The sequence below is a fragment of the Leptinotarsa decemlineata genome, unplaced genomic scaffold, assembly GCF_025532065.1.
Source record: "Leptinotarsa decemlineata unplaced genomic scaffold, Ldec_3_MD MMD2_tig00026328_RagTag_RagTag, whole genome shotgun sequence".
Taxonomy (NCBI): domain Eukaryota; kingdom Metazoa; phylum Arthropoda; class Insecta; order Coleoptera; family Chrysomelidae; genus Leptinotarsa; species Leptinotarsa decemlineata.
Window position 1 is genome coordinate 34,212,758 of NW_027412688.1, and position 19,232 is coordinate 34,231,989.

The following is a 19,232-nucleotide window of genomic DNA, read 5'->3' on the forward strand; positions in this document are numbered from 1 at the left end:
CCATAAGCATATTCTCAGTATAACTCGTGTAATAAAATATAGATTATTTGTTATCCAAGGCTTTAGTCATGTAAATTTGATAAATTAATAGAATGGTTAATGTTTATTTTTTCTGGATGAATCCATGCAGCTAATTAATAAACATGTTTATAAACGCCCAAGCTATAGTTTTTGTAAACAAAAGGTTTTGGAATTTCTGATAGGATGTCGATTACTCAATAGTTGTTTTGAGTCAGATTTATTGTTTCAAATAACTATACTTTCAAAAGAAGGAAAGTACCAAGTATCCAAAAAGATTCATTGGACAAGATATAATGAAGTATACTCAAAACACAAACAAACTTTTTCAAAAAGTAACAAAGAAAACCATCTAAACAATAACTCAATTTAAAAGACGCTTTTGCTATAAGGGAACCATATAATTTTTATGGGAATCATATATCAATTAATTCAATGTGACAAACTGAGATTTAAAGATTATTGTGAATTAGCTTGTTCTCTTGGAGTTTGTAGATATTTCTTTCAGTGCGTCAGCTAAACAAATTCTCTCATACTAAAGGAGTTGATATGAAATTATCTAAGAACGATTCGTTCAGGCCAGTCTCAACTCCCTTCACAGTAAGCTAATGGACTGACACCTATCAGAAAACAACTAATCCCCTGGCTAATACCACGAAGGGCGTTGACACCGACAGGTGTCAGTGCAGGATTCTTCACAGAATCCTTCACTGACACCTTCACATATAGTCACTGACACCTTCACTGATTATACGTGAGAGTTGATATGATTTGGTCCTTCGAGTCGGTTGAATGAAATTACGACAGGGAGATTTTATTAGAAACAATCCATAACTGATCATAATAGTGTTCAACAAAAGACATGTCAATCAACTCCAGCTTGAAATAAAACAAAATAAATCCTCAAAATATTTATAATTTATTGTTGAAAATAGGATTACAAAATGAATAAATTACTTTAATATTTACAAATAACTCCTGTATTGGTTGTTTGTTATACATGCTTCAAATTACCTCAAAAAAAATGTTAATTTACAAAAAAGCTAACCATTTACCAAAAAAACTAGTTTGATTACAGAGTGACCTAAGCGTTACTCTCGAGTTTTGTCCGAAATCAGCAATGCCAAAATGTAATATTCTTTAAAACTATGGCTAAATCAGTTCTTTGCAAATTGAAATAGAGAACCCTTGTGCTTGGAATTTTGCTTGGATCCTTCATGGCAGTGTTTACAAGAATTATGAAAGTGAATGAAACCTCAGTGGATAGCAGAGTCAGCACAACAATCCTAGGGAGCTACAAAGGAAAAATAAAATAGATTATGGAGGAGGCTTCATCATAACTTGAGACTCCATTAACCTTTAGAAGGTTTCATATCCATGAAATTAGCCATTCCAATTTAAAACTCACCACCAACTAACAAAATCACATATTCAATTAGACATTTATTTAAGCAATATTTCTCCCGAAAAAATTTAAACAGGTCAATTTATCATTCATTACAATAACTTACCCACATCTCTCAACTATTTAAAAAAATAAATAATTTTAATGTATGTAGTTTCAAAAAATATTTACTATCCTTAAGCTACACAACCTCACTGAACACAATTTTTCATTTAAAATTCTTTGTCAGTCAAGTCAGTGTCTTTATTTTTCTGCCTACTATATTCAACAGTGGAGACGGTTGAATCGATTTCCAAAAATGGAACACTATTGGATAGAAAAGCTTTCTTATGGCACCCCCTCATAATTTCTAAGCTACAAATATATCTGCGGTAAGGTCTCAGTTAAAAAAGGCTCAGAACAAAACATTCTCGTAATTATACGTACGAGACATGCCGTTAACATTCCTAGCCTCCTCAATTCTATTAAGCGCATTATTGACATTTGTCAGATGTTGTAGTCTCGAGATATTATTTTCAAAGACATTATTCCTGAGACAAAAAGTTCCCCTTGCCATTCAAAAAAAAGTTGTAGCATTTTCTTGGCGAAAGGTGATTCAACTCAAGTCTTTTTTATCAAAACTATACCTTTTTATGTTAACTTTTTTCTAATCTTGATTATATTGTCTCGCTCAAAAGACGAAAGGGGGATTTTTTACATCCGCACTATAATAATGTCCTTCTTCCATAATGAAAAATGTTTCCTGTTATAAACTGTTTATTTGGAGTTATAATGATAAAGTAAAAGTATTCAAAGGTTAATCTTGCTTTTAGGGCCATTTAAAGTTCGCGGCAGGAGATAATTGTCGATGGTAGTCTGCCGGTCTTTAAGCCAGACGTTTCGTCTACAGTTGCGGTAAACATCAAAGGTGATGCAGCAATGAACAGAGTGCTAGTTGATGATATCTAGAGTACTGCATATAGCAGTGAGTTCTGAATGGTTTACCTATTACCATAACAATTCAAGATAGACGGGGGATTCCCAGAACTTCTCTTTCAATAGTCATTCATAGTTTATTTTTTCCAGCACAACCTCTGGCTACCCTGATTTTTTAAATAACCAATTCAACTATTACTTAATGGGTTTTCCGACAGTACCGTATAACTGATGGAAGAAAACTACCCTTTGTATTGGCAATCTGTAATCCACTAATGAAAATAATTCTACAAAGACCGATTGAATTTCTGGCATTGCTCGATCCGGACAACTTCACAACAAATTCTAATAATGAATTGATTCAATCAGTTACCCTCCCAGCTTTTAAAATTTCAGTTAATCTATATATAATTGATAATTCATTTACATACTCAAATATATACAATTATTTTAGTGGTATTAATCGTTCATCGAAATAAATCATTGATTTAATCCTATGTACATTACGTATTAAAGATCATCACAAAAATGATGACAATTTATTCTTATGTCCTAGTGGATTTCATCTCCTGTAAGTACCTGGAACTGAAACAGAACAAAAAAATATTACAACAACTACTTTCACATTGGAAAAAGTATGAGACCTGTTGCTGGGATTTATGCTTCATTATTCACTAAAACTAAAGAATTTGTGAACACTCTGACCCATTACTTGATGAAAATCAATAACATTATCCATGATAATAATTATAGAAGCTGCTGTGTAGGTCATTGTATTCAATTTTAGTCTCAATTGATGAAAACAAAACAGGAAAACAGTAATGTAGATTGTATTATAGTTTGACATACAATCAATTTTGTCCGATGAGAAAGGTTTTTACTGATTCTTCCAAACAAATTGATTTTTCTGTGAACTAATATTGAGATATTGAATTTTTGCAATAAATACAAGCTGTTTCAAAAATAACCTACTTACCTATATATAATGAAAAGTCACTGCATTGGAGCCACACTGGTCATGCTTCCGCTGATGTATGCAGAACTGCCGAGAGTCGAAGACAGATCCTGAAAGCTGAACTGGGGAAAGTATGGCTCCTCTTGTATCGATCCGAGAGGCCTGCTGGTATCTGGAGGCGTCAGTTGAACGCTCTCCCCCGTAAATTCAGAGTCGAAATATCTGGTGTCCGTATCACTAGTTACCTGAGGTTTAAAAGGCGGAGGAATCTGCAACAGGAGATGAATAACTGTTGAGTAATCACATGTGGAAAAGCTACTCTTAGTCATTTGATCACCCTCAGTTCCAGGTTTTCAGGAGAATTTGTGAGAAAACAGCTGCCCAAGTAACAGATGAACTAAATTTAATTTTTGACACTGAAATGTGTCATTAAAAGCCTTACGGCTACACAAGGATAATCTGATGCAAGGGGTCTTCTTTAACAACTGTCAATTCTGTTCAAACCATTTTTTTAATTCTTACTCTACTTTTATCACCAACCAAGACTTGTTAACTTCAAGATCTCTATGAGATTCTTTTTTGTATCGGCTTTTCACTCTATAATTTCTTTATCTTGCAAACCTTTACAACTCAGGAGATGAAGATCTCTTGATAATCCAACGGGATTGTTGAGAAGTTCTTCGAAAAAAGCATTGAAATTGTGTTGTGAGGGATTGTTTTTGTTAGATTTATTCAACTCCAGAGGTTCAAGTTTTATATTTCAAACACTTCTCATTTGTCACCATCTCAACTCGCTATTCCTGAAATCTCATCACTCATTCCTAAGCATCCTTGAACTCATTTTTCAGATCTAACTTAGGAGATGATGATATATTGATTACCCAAGGGGATACTTGAGAAATGCTTCGAGAAAAGCACAAAAGTTGTGTTGTGTGGAATCATTTTTGTTAGATTTATTCAACTCCAGAGGTTCAAGTTTTATATTTCAAACATTTCTCATTTCTCACCATCTCAACTCTCTATTCCCAATATCTTAACACTCATTTCCCAGTATCCTAACACTCATTTCTCAGTATCCTAACACTCATTTCCCAGTATCTCAACGTTCACTATCGGTTCTCAGCATCATATCTCTCCTTAGTTTCTGAAACTACTTCATCTTCTTTTAATAAAAATATTATCGTTTATTATGCATAAAAATACATTTAGGGCCGGTTTATCAATCGCCAGCTAACCTCATTTGACTAATGGTTTTGTCTTAGCTCCTAGTCAAACTGTTTTTCGTTATCATGTTACCATCAACTGGTAGCTGAAGTCTCAGTGACCGTAACAGTCGCTAGAAAGTGATAGTTTTTTTATTTAAGCTGACAGTTATGTCACAGAATATCAGTTCCGATATTCTGTGGTTATGTGGTCGGGCATGCGAAATTAGATTATTTATGTTTTTTGTGATAATTTGAGAAATACTTTTTGCAAGTAAAGGGTTAATTACTATAATTGTTTGATTAAAGAAGTTTTCCATTTGTTGAATGACGAAGATGAGGATATATTGGAGTTCAAAGAAGACCTTACATTGCTAATAAACGTAATGATGCTTTCAAAGAATTAGATGAGGTAGAGACTTACAGGTCCTGATGTAGAGGAATTGAAATCAAATTCAACTCTTTTCCAGGCCTCTTCTTTCTTCTTCCATGTGATAGCATCATTTTTTTTTGTTCTCAATGATAAATTTATAGGAATTGGCAATTTTTATTAGGAGTGATCTGTCTGTTTTGGTAAAATTGGATGTTCTTTTATTGCTCATTTTCGTTTTTCATATGCCCTCTCAACTCATATAGGTTATTATGTATAACTCATGAACTTTTTGTTAGCAGTTGTCATTTTTCAAAATCAATCCTCCAATAAAAACAAGCCCTTAAATTGTCACTTATGCCAACCTTAGTTAACTAACAGTTATTAAACATTAGCATCAGTCAGGGTATGATAAACGATTTGAATAGTAACTGCAACATTGACTATCAGCTAAGCTTAGCTTCGAGGTAGCTAACAGGAGCATTTAACTACATATTGATAAACCGGCCCTTATACAGAAAAAGAAAAGGGTTAGCCAAAGGCTATCTTCCACCCCTCCCAAAAATTATACAGTGAGTATAAGAAAATAATTATAAACATACTTATTTACTATCATAAAAATAATAGAGAAGAGAAAAAAATAATACATCAAATAGTTGCTAATAACTCTTAATATTCTTAACATTATTTTGGTCAATTTAACAAATTTCATAGCACTACTATACATTGAATTTTAAATTAGCACTGAGCAGTAAGCATCTGTGATTTTATTTCTTTCTTGAATTGATGAATATTATGATTTGAAAGGGGTAAAATTTCATTCAGATAGAAAGGAGATATAAGAAAAACATCTTTGAAATTTGGAAGTACGGTATCTAGGTATTTTGAATGAGTTAATTCTCAAATTGACCATATGTATGTCAGAATGCCTGCTTAGTAAACTATATAAATAACTAGGTGTTTTAGTTTGAAGCAACTTAAAAACATTTTTATCAAATATTGGACTCTGTACCTCACATTCAGCTCCTTCATTTTTAACAAAAATGGGGTGACATGTTCACCATATGGTATGGTTCTGTTTGTTATATTGCGGCAAAAAATTGTAATACACCGAACAACAATACTCGATATGGGGGTAAATAAGAGTTTTAACTAACCTGAGTTTCATTTCTTCTGATAACTGATACTTGAATTTATATAGCGTTTTGAGTTTGAAGAATGATACTTTGAAAATATTTGTCACATGTTCATGGAAAGACAAAGAGCTATCTATGGTTACGCCAAGATTTTTAGCACTGTCTACCCAGTCAATGTCTGCGTTATCGAGAGTGAGCCTAAAGCTGCACTGAGTTTCTACTATTTGTCTTTGAGACCCTATACATTAGGCTGAAGTTTTATTTGGATTGATTTTCAGTCCATGATTCTCCGAGTATAGGAATGTTTTGCGCAAATCTGTGTTTATATTGGCCACGCAACTTTCTGTATCGGTGTTATGAGAAGACAAATATAACTGTATACCATCTGCGTATAGATGTACTTGACAATGTGATAAGAAAGTGGGGTAATCAAAAATAAATACTGAAAACATTAAGGGTCCTATAAACTTGAGCTTGCTGATGAGTAAATCGAAATTAACTAAATCGAAAGCTTTACTTTGATCAAGCAGTACTAAAATGGTGACTTTTGATTATCTCTGAATATCGCAAGATCGTCGATTACTTTCAACAGGGCAGTCAGTCTGTGTTCCGTGTTTTTTGCGAAACCCAGACTGCTCGTGTGGGAGTATTCGATTTTCTTCAAGAAAAGCTCTTATTTGATGGGAAACATTTTTCTCAAATATTTTAGAGAATGAGGGCAGAATGCTGATAGGGCGTAGGTCACTGAACGTGGTAGGTGCATTCTTTTTCGGAATTTGAATTATATTAGCAACCTTCCAAACATCTGGAAAAATACCCTGTCTGAAGGACTCGTTGAAAATATGTTTAACTTTACCTTTTGTACAACTTTTTTTACAACATCCCCTTAACTATCCCACCATTTATTTTTTTTTTCATTTCCCCCTCGACTCCTCAATTTTCCTTCAATCTCATCACATAACTCTTACTTACTTTTTTCTGTTCCAAATCTCTCCAATTTATACTGCTGAAAAAGGGGTGGTCCATGATTTGTTTAGCGTCGTCAGGTCCACCTCCTAATCGCCTTGTGGGGTCCTTCACCAACAGACCCGCCAGCAAGTCCTTGGCTTCGTTACTTAAATTCCTGGGAAATTTCACTTCCTCCATCATAATCAATGTGAACAGAACATCGTGGTCTCTATTGTAGAAGGGTAGTCTACCGCACATCTGCAGTTCAGAAATGTTTTGTATTTCATTCTCATGTATGAAAGAAATCCTCACTCACCATTTCATACATTACAACTCCAATACCCCACCAGTCGACTGCCTGACCATAATCGTTATCTTCCAGAACTTCTGGGGCCAAATATTCAGGAGTCCCACAGAATGTCTTTGTTGTTCTTCCATATGTGATGTCTTCTTTACAAAGACCAAAATCAGCTATTTTGATGTGACCATCTTTATCTAATAGCAGGTTTTCCAGTTTCAGGTCCCTGTAAGTGGAGTTTTTTTTGCACAATTCGAAAAAGTTATATTTCATACAATTCTTAAGGTTACATAATCATCTATTGAGTAGAATAAGTTATTTGACTAAGATCAAGCAATAATGTCGATAATTCTGTCAAATACAGATCCCGAGCTTGAGAGTTACAAACATACATACATACAGGTGAAGCTAATAAAAGCGTCTTGGAAAAACACTTTTTTCAAATGAAGAAATACCTGTAGTGAGTTCGAGTTATATCAAGGAGTTTACGTACAGCGCCATCTGCCCGCGAATAGATCAAGCAATAATGTCGATAATTCTGTCAAATACAGATCGCGATATGAAATGAAAATGAGAATTACAAACATACATACATACAGATGAAACTAATATAAAGCGTGTAAAAAGATTTTGATGACGAAAAATAATATTCACGAATAATTTAGTTTGGGTAATCCTAATGATAATTTTTATTGGTTGACTTACAAATCATATCAATACATAATAATATGATATAAATACAAAGTATAAAATTAATTAATACAGTTTATTGTATGGTTTTCACTATAAAGGGTTTTACAAAAACCACGACAAGTGTTTTGCTATACAATGGCTATACAAATAATTAATTATTATTTATTCACGCTTAAGAAAGCCATTGTATAGCGAAACACATGTCGCGGTTTTTGTAAAACCCTTTATAGTGAAAACCATACAATAAACTGTATTAATTACTTTTAATATGGATTTTCATCAAGTATTAGCCAGTTCTATTCAATTGAAGTATAAAATATTCAAGAGACATTCACTAAACAGTTTTACAAAAACACAACACGTGTTTCGCTTTACAAAATGGCAGGTATATTCTAGTTATATTGTATATTCTAGTTCTATTATAGGATATTCACGTTAAGAAAAGAATTACGTCATTTTTGGTAATTTTATATATCCAACATAATAACGTAAACATTCCCAATGAAATGCTTTCAATAGCAATGAAACTAGTAAAATTTCATTTTGTAAGTTGCTCAACTAATAGTTAAATTTCAGACGTTGTCGAATCGAAAAAAAAAACTCGAAAACTGTCTTTCTTTTTCTTTTAAGAACTAATCATTTCTTTTGATGAGATCTGCTTATATTCAATATGCCTAAAGCATTGTTGAAACAGTCTCAACAAATTTGTATTTCAACTAAGTAAGGTTAATAGCAATAAAGCAAATCAACATTACAAAAGAATTTGAAAGTTCGAAATAGTGCACATGTGGGCAATGCCGTAACTTGTCATTTTGTGACGTCATTCTCTTCTTAACGTGAATATCCTATATATATTCTAGTTCTAGTGTGGTTCGTAGAAGAGACATGGTTCTATAGCAACATAATGTAAACTACTTGCTTTGGACGAGACTGTAATTTATTAGGATTGAGAACTAGTAGAAAATTCTTAAACTGTTTCAAATAACAACAAAATTATTAAAGTAGTCAAAAGAACCAGGCAAAATGACAATTTTGTCCTATCAAAATGTAATCTGTCTAACTCTATAAAAGATTTTTTATACACTGAACTAATAAAATGAACTTCAACAAAATCTGAAGGACATCAAAAATGTGTTTAAGTTTAAAAAAGAGTTGACTGGTTATATCCATGATACCAATACATTATAAGCCGCTTATTTATCAAATTTTTCAGGTTAATTATGACAGCTTTATATAAAATAATGTGTATTTGCATACCTATAGATGATTCCCTGCGAGTGCAGATAAGCTAGGGCAGATATTATTTCTGCTCCATAGAACTTGGTTCGTTCTTCTGAAAAAACACGTTCACGGGAAAGATGGAAAAATAATTCTCCCCCGTTAACATACTCCATCACGAAGCATAACCTGTCGTTGGTTTGAAACGAATATTTCAGTGACTGAAACAAATAAAGTCATTCAGCTTTCGAAACAAAAAAAACACTTCTTTAGGGCTCACAAAAAAACCAACCGTTAAAAATGGATGATGAGTACTTCTGAGAACGCGATTTTCAGTTTGAGTATGAGCAACTTCGTCCTTCTGAATGATAACTTCTTTTTTGAGGATTTTTATGGCGTACAATCGACCTGTTGCCTTCTCTCTGCACAAAATCACTTTACCGAAAGTTCCCTTCCCCAAGACCTTGATGAACTCGAAGCTCTCCAAAGTCACTTTCCGTTTGCCTGTGGATTTGGAGATGGACGTGCCTTGCAAGGAGAATTTTTCACACAGATCCTCCATGGTTCCAATCTCGCTGTTTGCTGGGTTCATTTCTACGTCTTCGCAGTCAGATATTCTTTCTGACACCATTTTAATAGCAGCTACCCATTCTTCCCTGAAAAGATATAACGAAATAATTAACAAATAAAAGGTAATTTATCTATCAATAAACCTTCTAATCACCCTAATCAACATAAATTAGAAGCTCAACATAGCATGAACCACAGAGTCATCACTATGCAGATTTCCACGAAATTTTTTAATGAGGAATCCATACCACCCCCTCTAAATTCACCACTGCATGATACAAATCTTTATTGACATGCCATTTGCATTTTTTCTCATACAACCATTTGAGTTCCTTAAAGTTCTATCTTTACCATCAAAATACATCATTATTTATGAAACTATATGATACTTTTACTTTTGCATGTTAGTAATTTCTGTAGTGTTTCACTTGAAAAAACTGAATTGACCAGAATGTACAATTTATACCTTAATAAACAAGAAGGTATGCTTTAAAAGAAGTGATCTTCTTGGGCAAAGGTCCGTAGAATTTTTGAAATTTGGCATCAAAATTTTTGTTTTTTGAGTTTTGTGTTACTACCAACAAATGTGGAAACACATAAAATGCGTTAATGAATAAAATAAAGAAAGTGAGAATTTTACAAGTTTTTAATACCTGATATTTTTTATCAACATAAAAAAGTTAATACTTTTTCAGAAAGTAGTACAAGCCATTAAAACGAATATTTCCAAAAAAAAAACACTGATAATTTTTATACTCACCGATCTTGCTCTGTTTCAACACAAAACATCCTTTCTATAACAGTTGTCCATTGTAGACCTCGTATTATGAACGTAAATGGCTTAGGCCTGTCTATGGGCATGATCTGACAACCTTTCACTGTGAAATTGTTTAGAGGCTCCACCTGGCTGAACTCTTCTGGTTTATTCTTAAATCCAACCAAAGCCCCATCATCCAAGAGTACAAAATATCTATAAAATAGAATTAATTTTGCTTTGTGTCTATATAGGGTGTCTCAAAGACAATATATCAGTTCGACAATAAGATAGAAAGGTGATCAGAAAATAATTGTAAACCAGATCAGAAGGTCTACTACAAAAAATATATAGATAAAGCTGCCAATCACTACCATAATCAAGATATCAACTGCAACTTCAGTTTTTTTAAATAATGAAGGACGGTGCTAAAAAATGTTGCACCAGTTTATTCTGGATTTGGCAATATGAGGTTTTTTTTCCCCAAATTAGGAATTGTTGCAGAAATCTTGCAAAACCCCCATTCAGGTTCATTAGACAACCCCCCTCCTTTTCTAGAATGTACAGTAATAAAAAGGGTTGAATATTCCACTTGCTTTGAAAGTAAATAAGTAATTGAACTGGAAAAAACCCATTAGTTTTGTAGGGAAGTTGCTACAGAAAAGCGAGGTTCTGTTATTTGCTGGAGGTTGGAAAATATACAAGATGCCTTTTACATTCTTGCCTAATAAATATGCTGACATGTTGATTCATGGAAATTGGCAGAGAGAGGAGAGCGTTTCACTGACAAGGAGCCCCACAAGTCAAAAAAACTTTTTTCATAGCGTAACAAAAAAATATTTGGACCACGCATTGTGCCCCACTAACTCTGAGAGTAGAGAGCAACAGATTGACTGCATAGCCACAAGTAATACTTCATAACTGTCCCATGTTTTTAAATAATATTTTTTGATCAGTTTGATCCCTCATTCATAACACTGTAATGCATATTACTGGTCTAAGAAATCCATACTGGCATGAGGAAATACTCTTTCAAGTAATCTGTTGTATAAATATGTAGTGTGGCCCAAATGTTTACCAGATTTAACCTCTATAGATTTTTTATAAGGTGATTTGAATGATGAAGTCAATAGTATTTGACCAGTATTGATATCTATAGGCGACTTACCCCTGTAGTTCTTCAACTTGCTTGTACCACAATTTTGCACCGCTATAAGGCAAGTGTAACTTAAGAGGGAGAACAATCTGATCTCATGCTCATGCATTTGTAGTTATACTACAATAAAGTTTGATCATGGTGTGTAGTTTAAGTTTTATATAGTATAAGTTGTAGTTCATATAGTGTTACACTTAAAATTTTGATAAATTAACAAATTACATTTATTTGTGGGAATACACAAACACTTACTTAGCTAGGTCATTTTGACTTTTTGTGATACTGTCTACAAATAATTACAAAAACTCAAGTGGAGCAACAATATCATTCAGAACGTGATGCCAGAACTAGGGTTATTTTGATGAAATAGAAAGGACCATAGCTTCACCCTGTTGATTTAAGATTTGTGACAAGCAGACCGAAATACATGAACTAGCACAAAGTTTCAAAAAAGATATTTATTAATAAATTAATTGTGCCTTTGAATATTGCCATAGAATCATCAATAACCAAATACTTTACCTTGATCTCCAATTTTTCCAGTGCTCCCCCCTCTTTTGAAGCCACCCTTCTTTCACAATTTGTTCTCTATTAAGTGTTATTGGTCCTCCTGGACCTACTGAACTACTCTCATTCATATTCTGAAATTATAGAGAAAAGCAAATTATTCAAATTCAAAAATATCTTTTATATAGTTACAGTCATTGAAAATTTTCATTATTTCTCATTTCAAAATTGCAAGAAGGAAGATGAAAAAAGGATTCAATGTATTAAAAATTATTTAATAAAATCATGTATTGGTTAGATAACTTCCAATTAAGTTCAGTTTCATTCAATGGACAATGTAGCACTGACAGAGCAGTGATGAGAAAATAATTTGAAGGTTATGTTTGCATTTTGTAACTTCCATAATTTATCTGACAAACAATATTTAGAGCACTTTAAATAACGATGACAGTGCACATATTGTTGAAATTTTATCACGTTTATTTCATGCACATTTGTTAGTTCTAAGAATCATTTCACGAATGACGTTTTCAAATTTTCTTCAAAGTAAACATCACCTACCATCAAATGATAACAACTATTTATAATTTTGGAAGGAAATAATCATGGTAACAAATACAGATTGAGGGTGAATCACTTGCTTGGAGAGAAAAAAAACATAGGTATAACCACAAATTTCTGGTTTACTAGTAAACAAATTATGTTATTTCCACGATGGACAAACACAATTACGACATTAGATTATAACATAAATATACAGAATATCTGAGTATAATTTTTGTGCCAACCTGTTTCAACTTCTGCACATTTCAATAAAACGTGATACTTGCCTAGTGAGAAATCTCGCAAATGGCACAAGTATTATTCCATTTGTACTTTAGCCTTTTTCTTGTTTGAATATAAAGAAAATACTTTGGAAATTCGACTAAGGAAGTTGATTGATAAAGGTATGAATTAAAAAATTCTATTTGATTTTGACAACTGACAAGAAAAATATAGGCACCTTTTTCCGTTCAGGTATTACGATTGCCGAAACACAAATAAACGATATCGAATAAGAATGTCATTTAGAGCGATGTATTCTTTCTGAGTTGGCAACATTTTGTATTTGTGATTAGTGTAAGTTGTCATGTTAACTGTTGATATATCCAAATATATATCCAAAAAACGAAATGGAAAAAAAATCGATAGCCAGTAAAACTCAAAATTTGGCAATATAAACATTAACAACATATGACAACTAACACTAATACACCTAATCCAGAAAAAAATAGAACGCCAAACGAATAATATTTTAAGGTTCACAAAATATTCGACAACAAATGTGGCCAGCATTATAATATAGAGTTATTCTTTTTTCAAGTGGAATTCGGTCTACTGAAAATCGTTTCGTAATTTACTACAAAAACGACTTAGAAAATGTCAGAGATATTCTCGCCAAAAAACGATGTTGGCAACATTATTCATATCATAGACTATTTTCAAATTTGAATAATTTTTTTTACTGTTTGAGATTCATGAAACCCATATTAATTTTTTTAAAGACTAAAAGGATTCATGTATCTTCCCGAAATGTAAACGTAGCATTTCCCATTGGTAATTTTTTTTTTGTCTCTGGTTTATCCTGAGGATCATCTGTTATTTCCCTCAGAGTGATCTGAGTTATTTCCTACGAAAGCACATACTATTCGGACAGTTTTAGTATTTTACCTTAAACGCATCTTGTTCTGTTATTGGAAGTTGACAGAACCACAAATTACATACATTTTGTATGTAATCTGACAGACCTTTATCGCCAGTATTTGTGATACTGGCGATATTTATTATTCATAATAATTCAAATATTAGTTTAAGAAATGGGGATCATCATATCGTTGAATTAACTTGTTTATATTGAAAAACAGTATCTTTTATTTTTATTGTTATCTTTCTCTCTCAGCTTTTTGACCATTTTGTCCACCAATTATAAAAATTATGATTTCAAAGGGTTAATGAACAGATTTACTATCAAACAGTCGTCTTCTTCACCGATCTAATCTTGATTTTCACATTAACCCTATATTTGGAAATAATTTCGGTATTTCTATATATTGTATATTGGTATGCTGCGATTATGGACAGTAATAGTTATCATATTCTTCACTCTTTACATTCTTCCGAGTACAGTACACCTACTTTTGTGATGATATTTGCACTGATACACTGTCGTTAATCATTAAAAAAAGGTATTTCTCTTGGTGAGAATTGACAATTGTTTTAACAAAATTCAATGAAGAAAATAGAGGAAATAAAAATATCCGTTCCATGGGGATATCTAGCAGGTGTGTAAATTTCTCACATTTTCTGAAAATAATCTGATTATTACAATAAATTCGAGGAACTGAGTAGAATGATTTTGAACTTTCATCAGTGGCTACGCTGACGTCAACGTGACTAAGACTTTTTAGGTTTCGTTTAAGTTTTGTGGCTTGTTATTTGTAGTTTGTTGTAATGTTCTAATCATTGTCTTAATTCCATTATTATGCGATTTTTTCATATTTCAAAATTTCAACACATTTTTTCGAATGTTGTTGACAGTATATTTTACTTGATAATTGACTTAATTTCATTCGAAATGCAACAACCTCTGTGAATTTTACTTGAACTGATACCATTATATACATGAAATGCAATTTACCCTTATGTGAAGTTTATTAGTCTTGATTTCGTAATATTCTGCTAACAAAAAAGCCTTTCAAGAGATGAAGAAAACTCTTCTTCACCTCCTGAAGACGCCAACTTGGTTGGAGAAACGCGCGTCGAGAAGATTATTGCATTTCTGTTGATTGGGAGAAGTTCTTGTTTTTGAAAAGCCTACAAAATGTTTCCTTCAAAAATAAATTTGAAGTGTTTTTGCATAGTTCTAGATTACTATAGTGGTTGAAATATGGAGGGTTGGTACATTTTCAAATGGACGCGCTATAATATATTTATAGTATGTTGTATATATATTTTTATACAAAGTTTTAATTTATACATAGGTTATATAATTCATTTTTAATTGTAATATTTTTTTTGCCAGTAAGTAAATTTCAACATTATGATTTGATTACTGGTTCGATTGATGACCTATTCATTTTGTAGAAATTCATATTGAATATGGGATAAAAAAAATACTTTTGTCTAATTTCTACTGAGTTTATCATTTGTTAGGTAACAGATAATAAACTTAGTAGAAATTAGACAAAAGTATTATCTTTATCTTATATGATTTTATTACTCATCATATATCATTATCGCTACCAACGAGAAAAGTAGAAACTAACCCCTTTCCCTTTCAGGGAGTAGTTCATACTTGACCTCTATAATATTTTGTCGATCAATACCTTCCAGAAAGAATTTTTCAATTAAACTTTATATAGAGAGAAATTGAAATCGAGCATATGGGAAAAATCAAGCTGTTGATTACTTGAGAAGATTTCACCTGCCCAGAGATTTCTCTCTAAATCTCTTTCTATGTTAATGGCTTTTGCTTCCATTGAGGCGCATTAAGCCAAGCCCAGAGTTTTTTTCTTTCCAGAAAAGTAACACTATACGCTTTCGGACTGAAAAAGTTATTGTATAATGAAACACGTGTTGCAGTTTTGTAAACTGCAACAGTATAAGACTGTAATCGGCCAATAAACACGCACATACTTTTCCGAAATAAAATGATACATGAGCTGTTTGCAGTAAATTTCCAGTAGGGGAGAGTGGAAAAAATATTTTCTGTTTAGTTTTTTTCGTATGTATGCGTACCTCAGACACGTGTGTTTATGGAGTTTTTGTATTGTATCAGTTACTCGAGAACTCGGCATCATCAAAAAAGATCTTCAAAGAAATGATTATTCCAAAGTGATGTTGGAACATACTGTGGCCTCTCAAGTAAGAGAAGCCGTCACAACCAGTGCTTGCACTTCCCTACATCAGAGGATTGTCAGAGAGGATAAAAAGAATTGGGTCCAAGTACAACATCAGAACCTGCTTCAGATCCGGAAACACCATTCATAGCAGCCTTACGAAGACCCGGCCATCAAACGCGAACTGCGGTTCCAAGAAATGCATTAACCACATACCCTGTGAGTGGCAAAGCATGTTTGGACTCATCAACATAAAATCAAGTGGTTCCAAGCTGAGACCATCCACAGGGATCAGGAATACTGGTTTAGGATGAACTTCACGGAAGCTGCATTATGTTGTTCAATGACGCATTCAGCCAAGCCAGCGTAGAGATACGCAACATATGGAAACCCATATTCAAGCGGAAAACAGTCAACTCCCGCCAAAAGGTCATCTTCTGCTAAAATGGTAAAGCGGCGAGAGGAAAGAGGGGATAGGTGACAGCACTCGAATGACCTATGAATAGTCATCTCTCGGAGAAATAGTCCAGTCATCATCCGAAGACAATTGGGAATACTTATAATCGAAACTGAAGTAACTTGACTTGAAATCTTTTAATTTTTGTTTCATTTCAATAATTCAATTTTTCCTTAATTTTCATTCAATTGTAATTTCATTTCGGTTTTTTCATTATTATAATTGTTATTTTCAGCTATTAATTTTATTTTTCAATTTTATTTGTTCTTTCAGGGATTTCAAATCATGTTATATCATATTAGACAATGGAAGTCCGAACTAATGAAAAGAGTAAACTACTCCCAAAAGAGGTGAATTGAACTTTTCTCTTCGGTGTCAATAATAACAAATCAAGAGCAAATGAAGGTGATCAAAATTTTTTGATAGGAAAACCTTGACTAGCAAAATATGAAAGATCACATTTGCAAATTTTAGCCTCATGAAGCGAAAAGTTTATTATTGTTCCATGATAGTTTGAAAATATATTTCTGTTTATTTCAGGCAAAGCATGGGGGGAATCAAATGACCCTGTAGTTATTTGCACACATGGCTTCATGGATAATGCCGGTTCATTTGATACTTTGATACCTCACTTACCAAACTCATTTTACTACGTTTCTATTGACTTACCAGGACACGGACGTTCGTCTCATTTTCCTCCGCATCTTCCCATTCACACTCTGAACTACCTCTTGGTGTATAAATATGTTTCAAAATACTATGGGAAGTATATCATTTTAGCGCACAGCTACGGGGCCCAGATAGGGTTATTATATACTCAGCTCTATCCTGATTGCGTGCAGAAGTTAGTAATGTTGGATGCAGTAATACTTTTCCCTGTGAGCACAAAGCACTTCAAAGATTATCTTAGTAAAAACCTGGAAAATTTTGTCAAAAACGAGGAGAAACTGTTAGTAAAACAAGCACCAAGCTACACACTGAAAGAAGCATTCCTAAGAGTACAGAATGGAAGAAATTATAGTCAAATAACAAAACAGGCTGCTCAAGCTTTGTTGACTAGAGCCGTAACAGAAGTGGAAAATGGTCGATACCGGTTCAACTTAGACCCAAGAATCAGATATTCTTTGTTAACAATTCATGACCTGCGCTATATCTTAGAAACACTGAAGTCAAATCCTGTATGTTGTCCAGTTCTCTTTATTCTCGGAAAAGACTCGTCTGCGCAGCAAGTGTATATGGGTCCTATTATTCGATTTTTGAAGACTCAAAAAAATGTTATATTTCAAATTGTGGATGGAGATCACGATGTTCATATGAATCATCCTGAAAAAGTGGCGCCACACGTTGCTGAGTTTTTACTTCAGCGAAAAGGGAAATTGTAGAAAAATATGTTGGGTGTTGGTACTTAGTCTGTGAGTGTGATGTTGTTTCTGGTTTTATTATTGCATATCAAAAATAAAATTGGTATTAGTAAAAATTACTTGAAATAGAAGAGGGTCCTCTTTATGCGTGTTCATTATCAAAATATCTATCTCTAAAATACTCTTAATTTAGGTGAAGAGATATTTTTATATCGTTTGTTTTCTCATTTTAAAATTTCACCATCAATTAACTGTTATAGAAAACAAACAGCCGTTGCTGAGACTTCGAGATATAACCTTCGTCCTCGCAGTAACGCATATACCACTGATGATGTGTGCCACAGTAGCAGAAGAAACGTTTGGTACTTCGAGTTACATTCGACTAAGGCCTCTTCAATCAAATATATTGAGTGCCATGAAGAGAAAATTTAATAATAACAATAAAGTAATTCATTTCAGTAGAGATGATATAGAAAATGCAAATATATACAAATTCTTTTGTTCTCATCAATAATCTATTTTCAGATCGAGAATATCAGTGATTGTTTTTGAAATATTCGCTAAAACCTAGAGTTGTCGAATTTCGTTTTATGGTTCCATCCCCTCCATTTCGGATGTTATAAAGAAAGGCGGAAGAACTTCTAATACTGTTTCATATTTGTTATAATCTGATATAGACCAATTTGCAATGCGAAGTTCTGTTCATTAGATTTTGTCATCGACTTAATTTTTTTAAATACGTACCTCTAGGATTTTTCATTGATTTTTGTAGCCAATGTAATAACAAATTCAGCTATGTATATCTTCAATTATACGACGGCGTATATGCCAGTGTAGAAAAAAGAAGCATCTGTCAATTGACACTTTCCACATCTCTCAATCTCAATCTCAATGTCATTCAATCTCAACCTCACTTTCTATAATGTAATTTAGAAAATCCGATCCTAAATTCAGAATTTGGACGTTTTCTAATTATAATCCAACCTAAATTTGTTTTTATTTTCAATATACTAAACCTCATTCACCTAAGAAGTTTCAATAAAATATATGTTTTATTATACCCAGCCATACAATATAAGAACTGTATAGAAGTGAATCATTATTAGTAGAAATAGCAAAGAAAGATTTGAAGAACTTCCAAAACACCACTACTCCAAGTATTCAGATACTCATTACACACAAATTCAACACCGATTAAACCAAAAATATGTGGGTACTCCATTATCTTTCAAAAACATACAATTTGTCCGATACTGCATTCTTATTTTCAATCAGAAATTAGAAATAAAACGTTACCGTTATTTTAGCCATATTTGCCACCCACGGCATCTATTCCTTTTTAGTATTTGCATCAATGCTTTCTTTCTAATTTGTCCAATTTGTCTATTTAT

At 32.9% G+C, this 19,232-nt stretch overlaps 2 protein-coding genes across 5 annotated transcripts; one reads left to right on the top strand and one right to left on the bottom strand.

Annotated features, from left to right (window-relative positions):
- Positions 1-918: 918 nt before the first annotated feature.
- Positions 919-13,135, bottom strand: Akt (AKT serine/threonine protein kinase). 4 transcript variants are annotated; one of them, XM_023161889.2, is made up of 9 exons: positions 12,976-13,135; positions 12,161-12,279; positions 10,489-10,698; positions 9,451-9,814; positions 9,198-9,379; positions 7,266-7,473; positions 6,974-7,207; positions 3,315-3,562; positions 919-2,923 (listed from the first exon to the last, which is right to left on the bottom strand). In XM_023161889.2, exons 2-8 carry the CDS (start codon positions 12,274-12,276, stop codon positions 3,332-3,334), a joined length of 1,545 nt encoding a protein of 514 aa, XP_023017657.1. In that variant the 5' UTR covers positions 12,277-12,279; positions 12,976-13,135; the 3' UTR covers positions 919-2,923; positions 3,315-3,331. The 4 variants fall into 4 exon arrangements, with proteins under 4 accessions (XP_023017657.1, XP_023017658.1, XP_023017656.1 ...); XM_023161890.2 differs by having other exon boundaries at positions 12,934-13,129; XM_023161888.2 differs by lacking the exon at positions 12,976-13,135 and adding an exon at positions 12,707-12,846.
- Positions 13,136-14,186: 1,051 nt separating this feature from the next.
- LOC111506712 (serine hydrolase-like protein) lies at positions 14,187-17,977 on the top strand. The gene is made up of 2 exons (XM_023161891.2): positions 14,187-14,466; positions 17,021-17,977. The coding sequence occupies exons 1-2, from the start codon at positions 14,415-14,417 to the stop codon at positions 17,860-17,862; spliced, it is 894 nt and encodes a 297-aa protein (XP_023017659.2). The 5' UTR covers positions 14,187-14,414; the 3' UTR covers positions 17,863-17,977.
- The last annotated feature ends 1,255 nt before the right edge of the window (positions 17,978-19,232 follow it).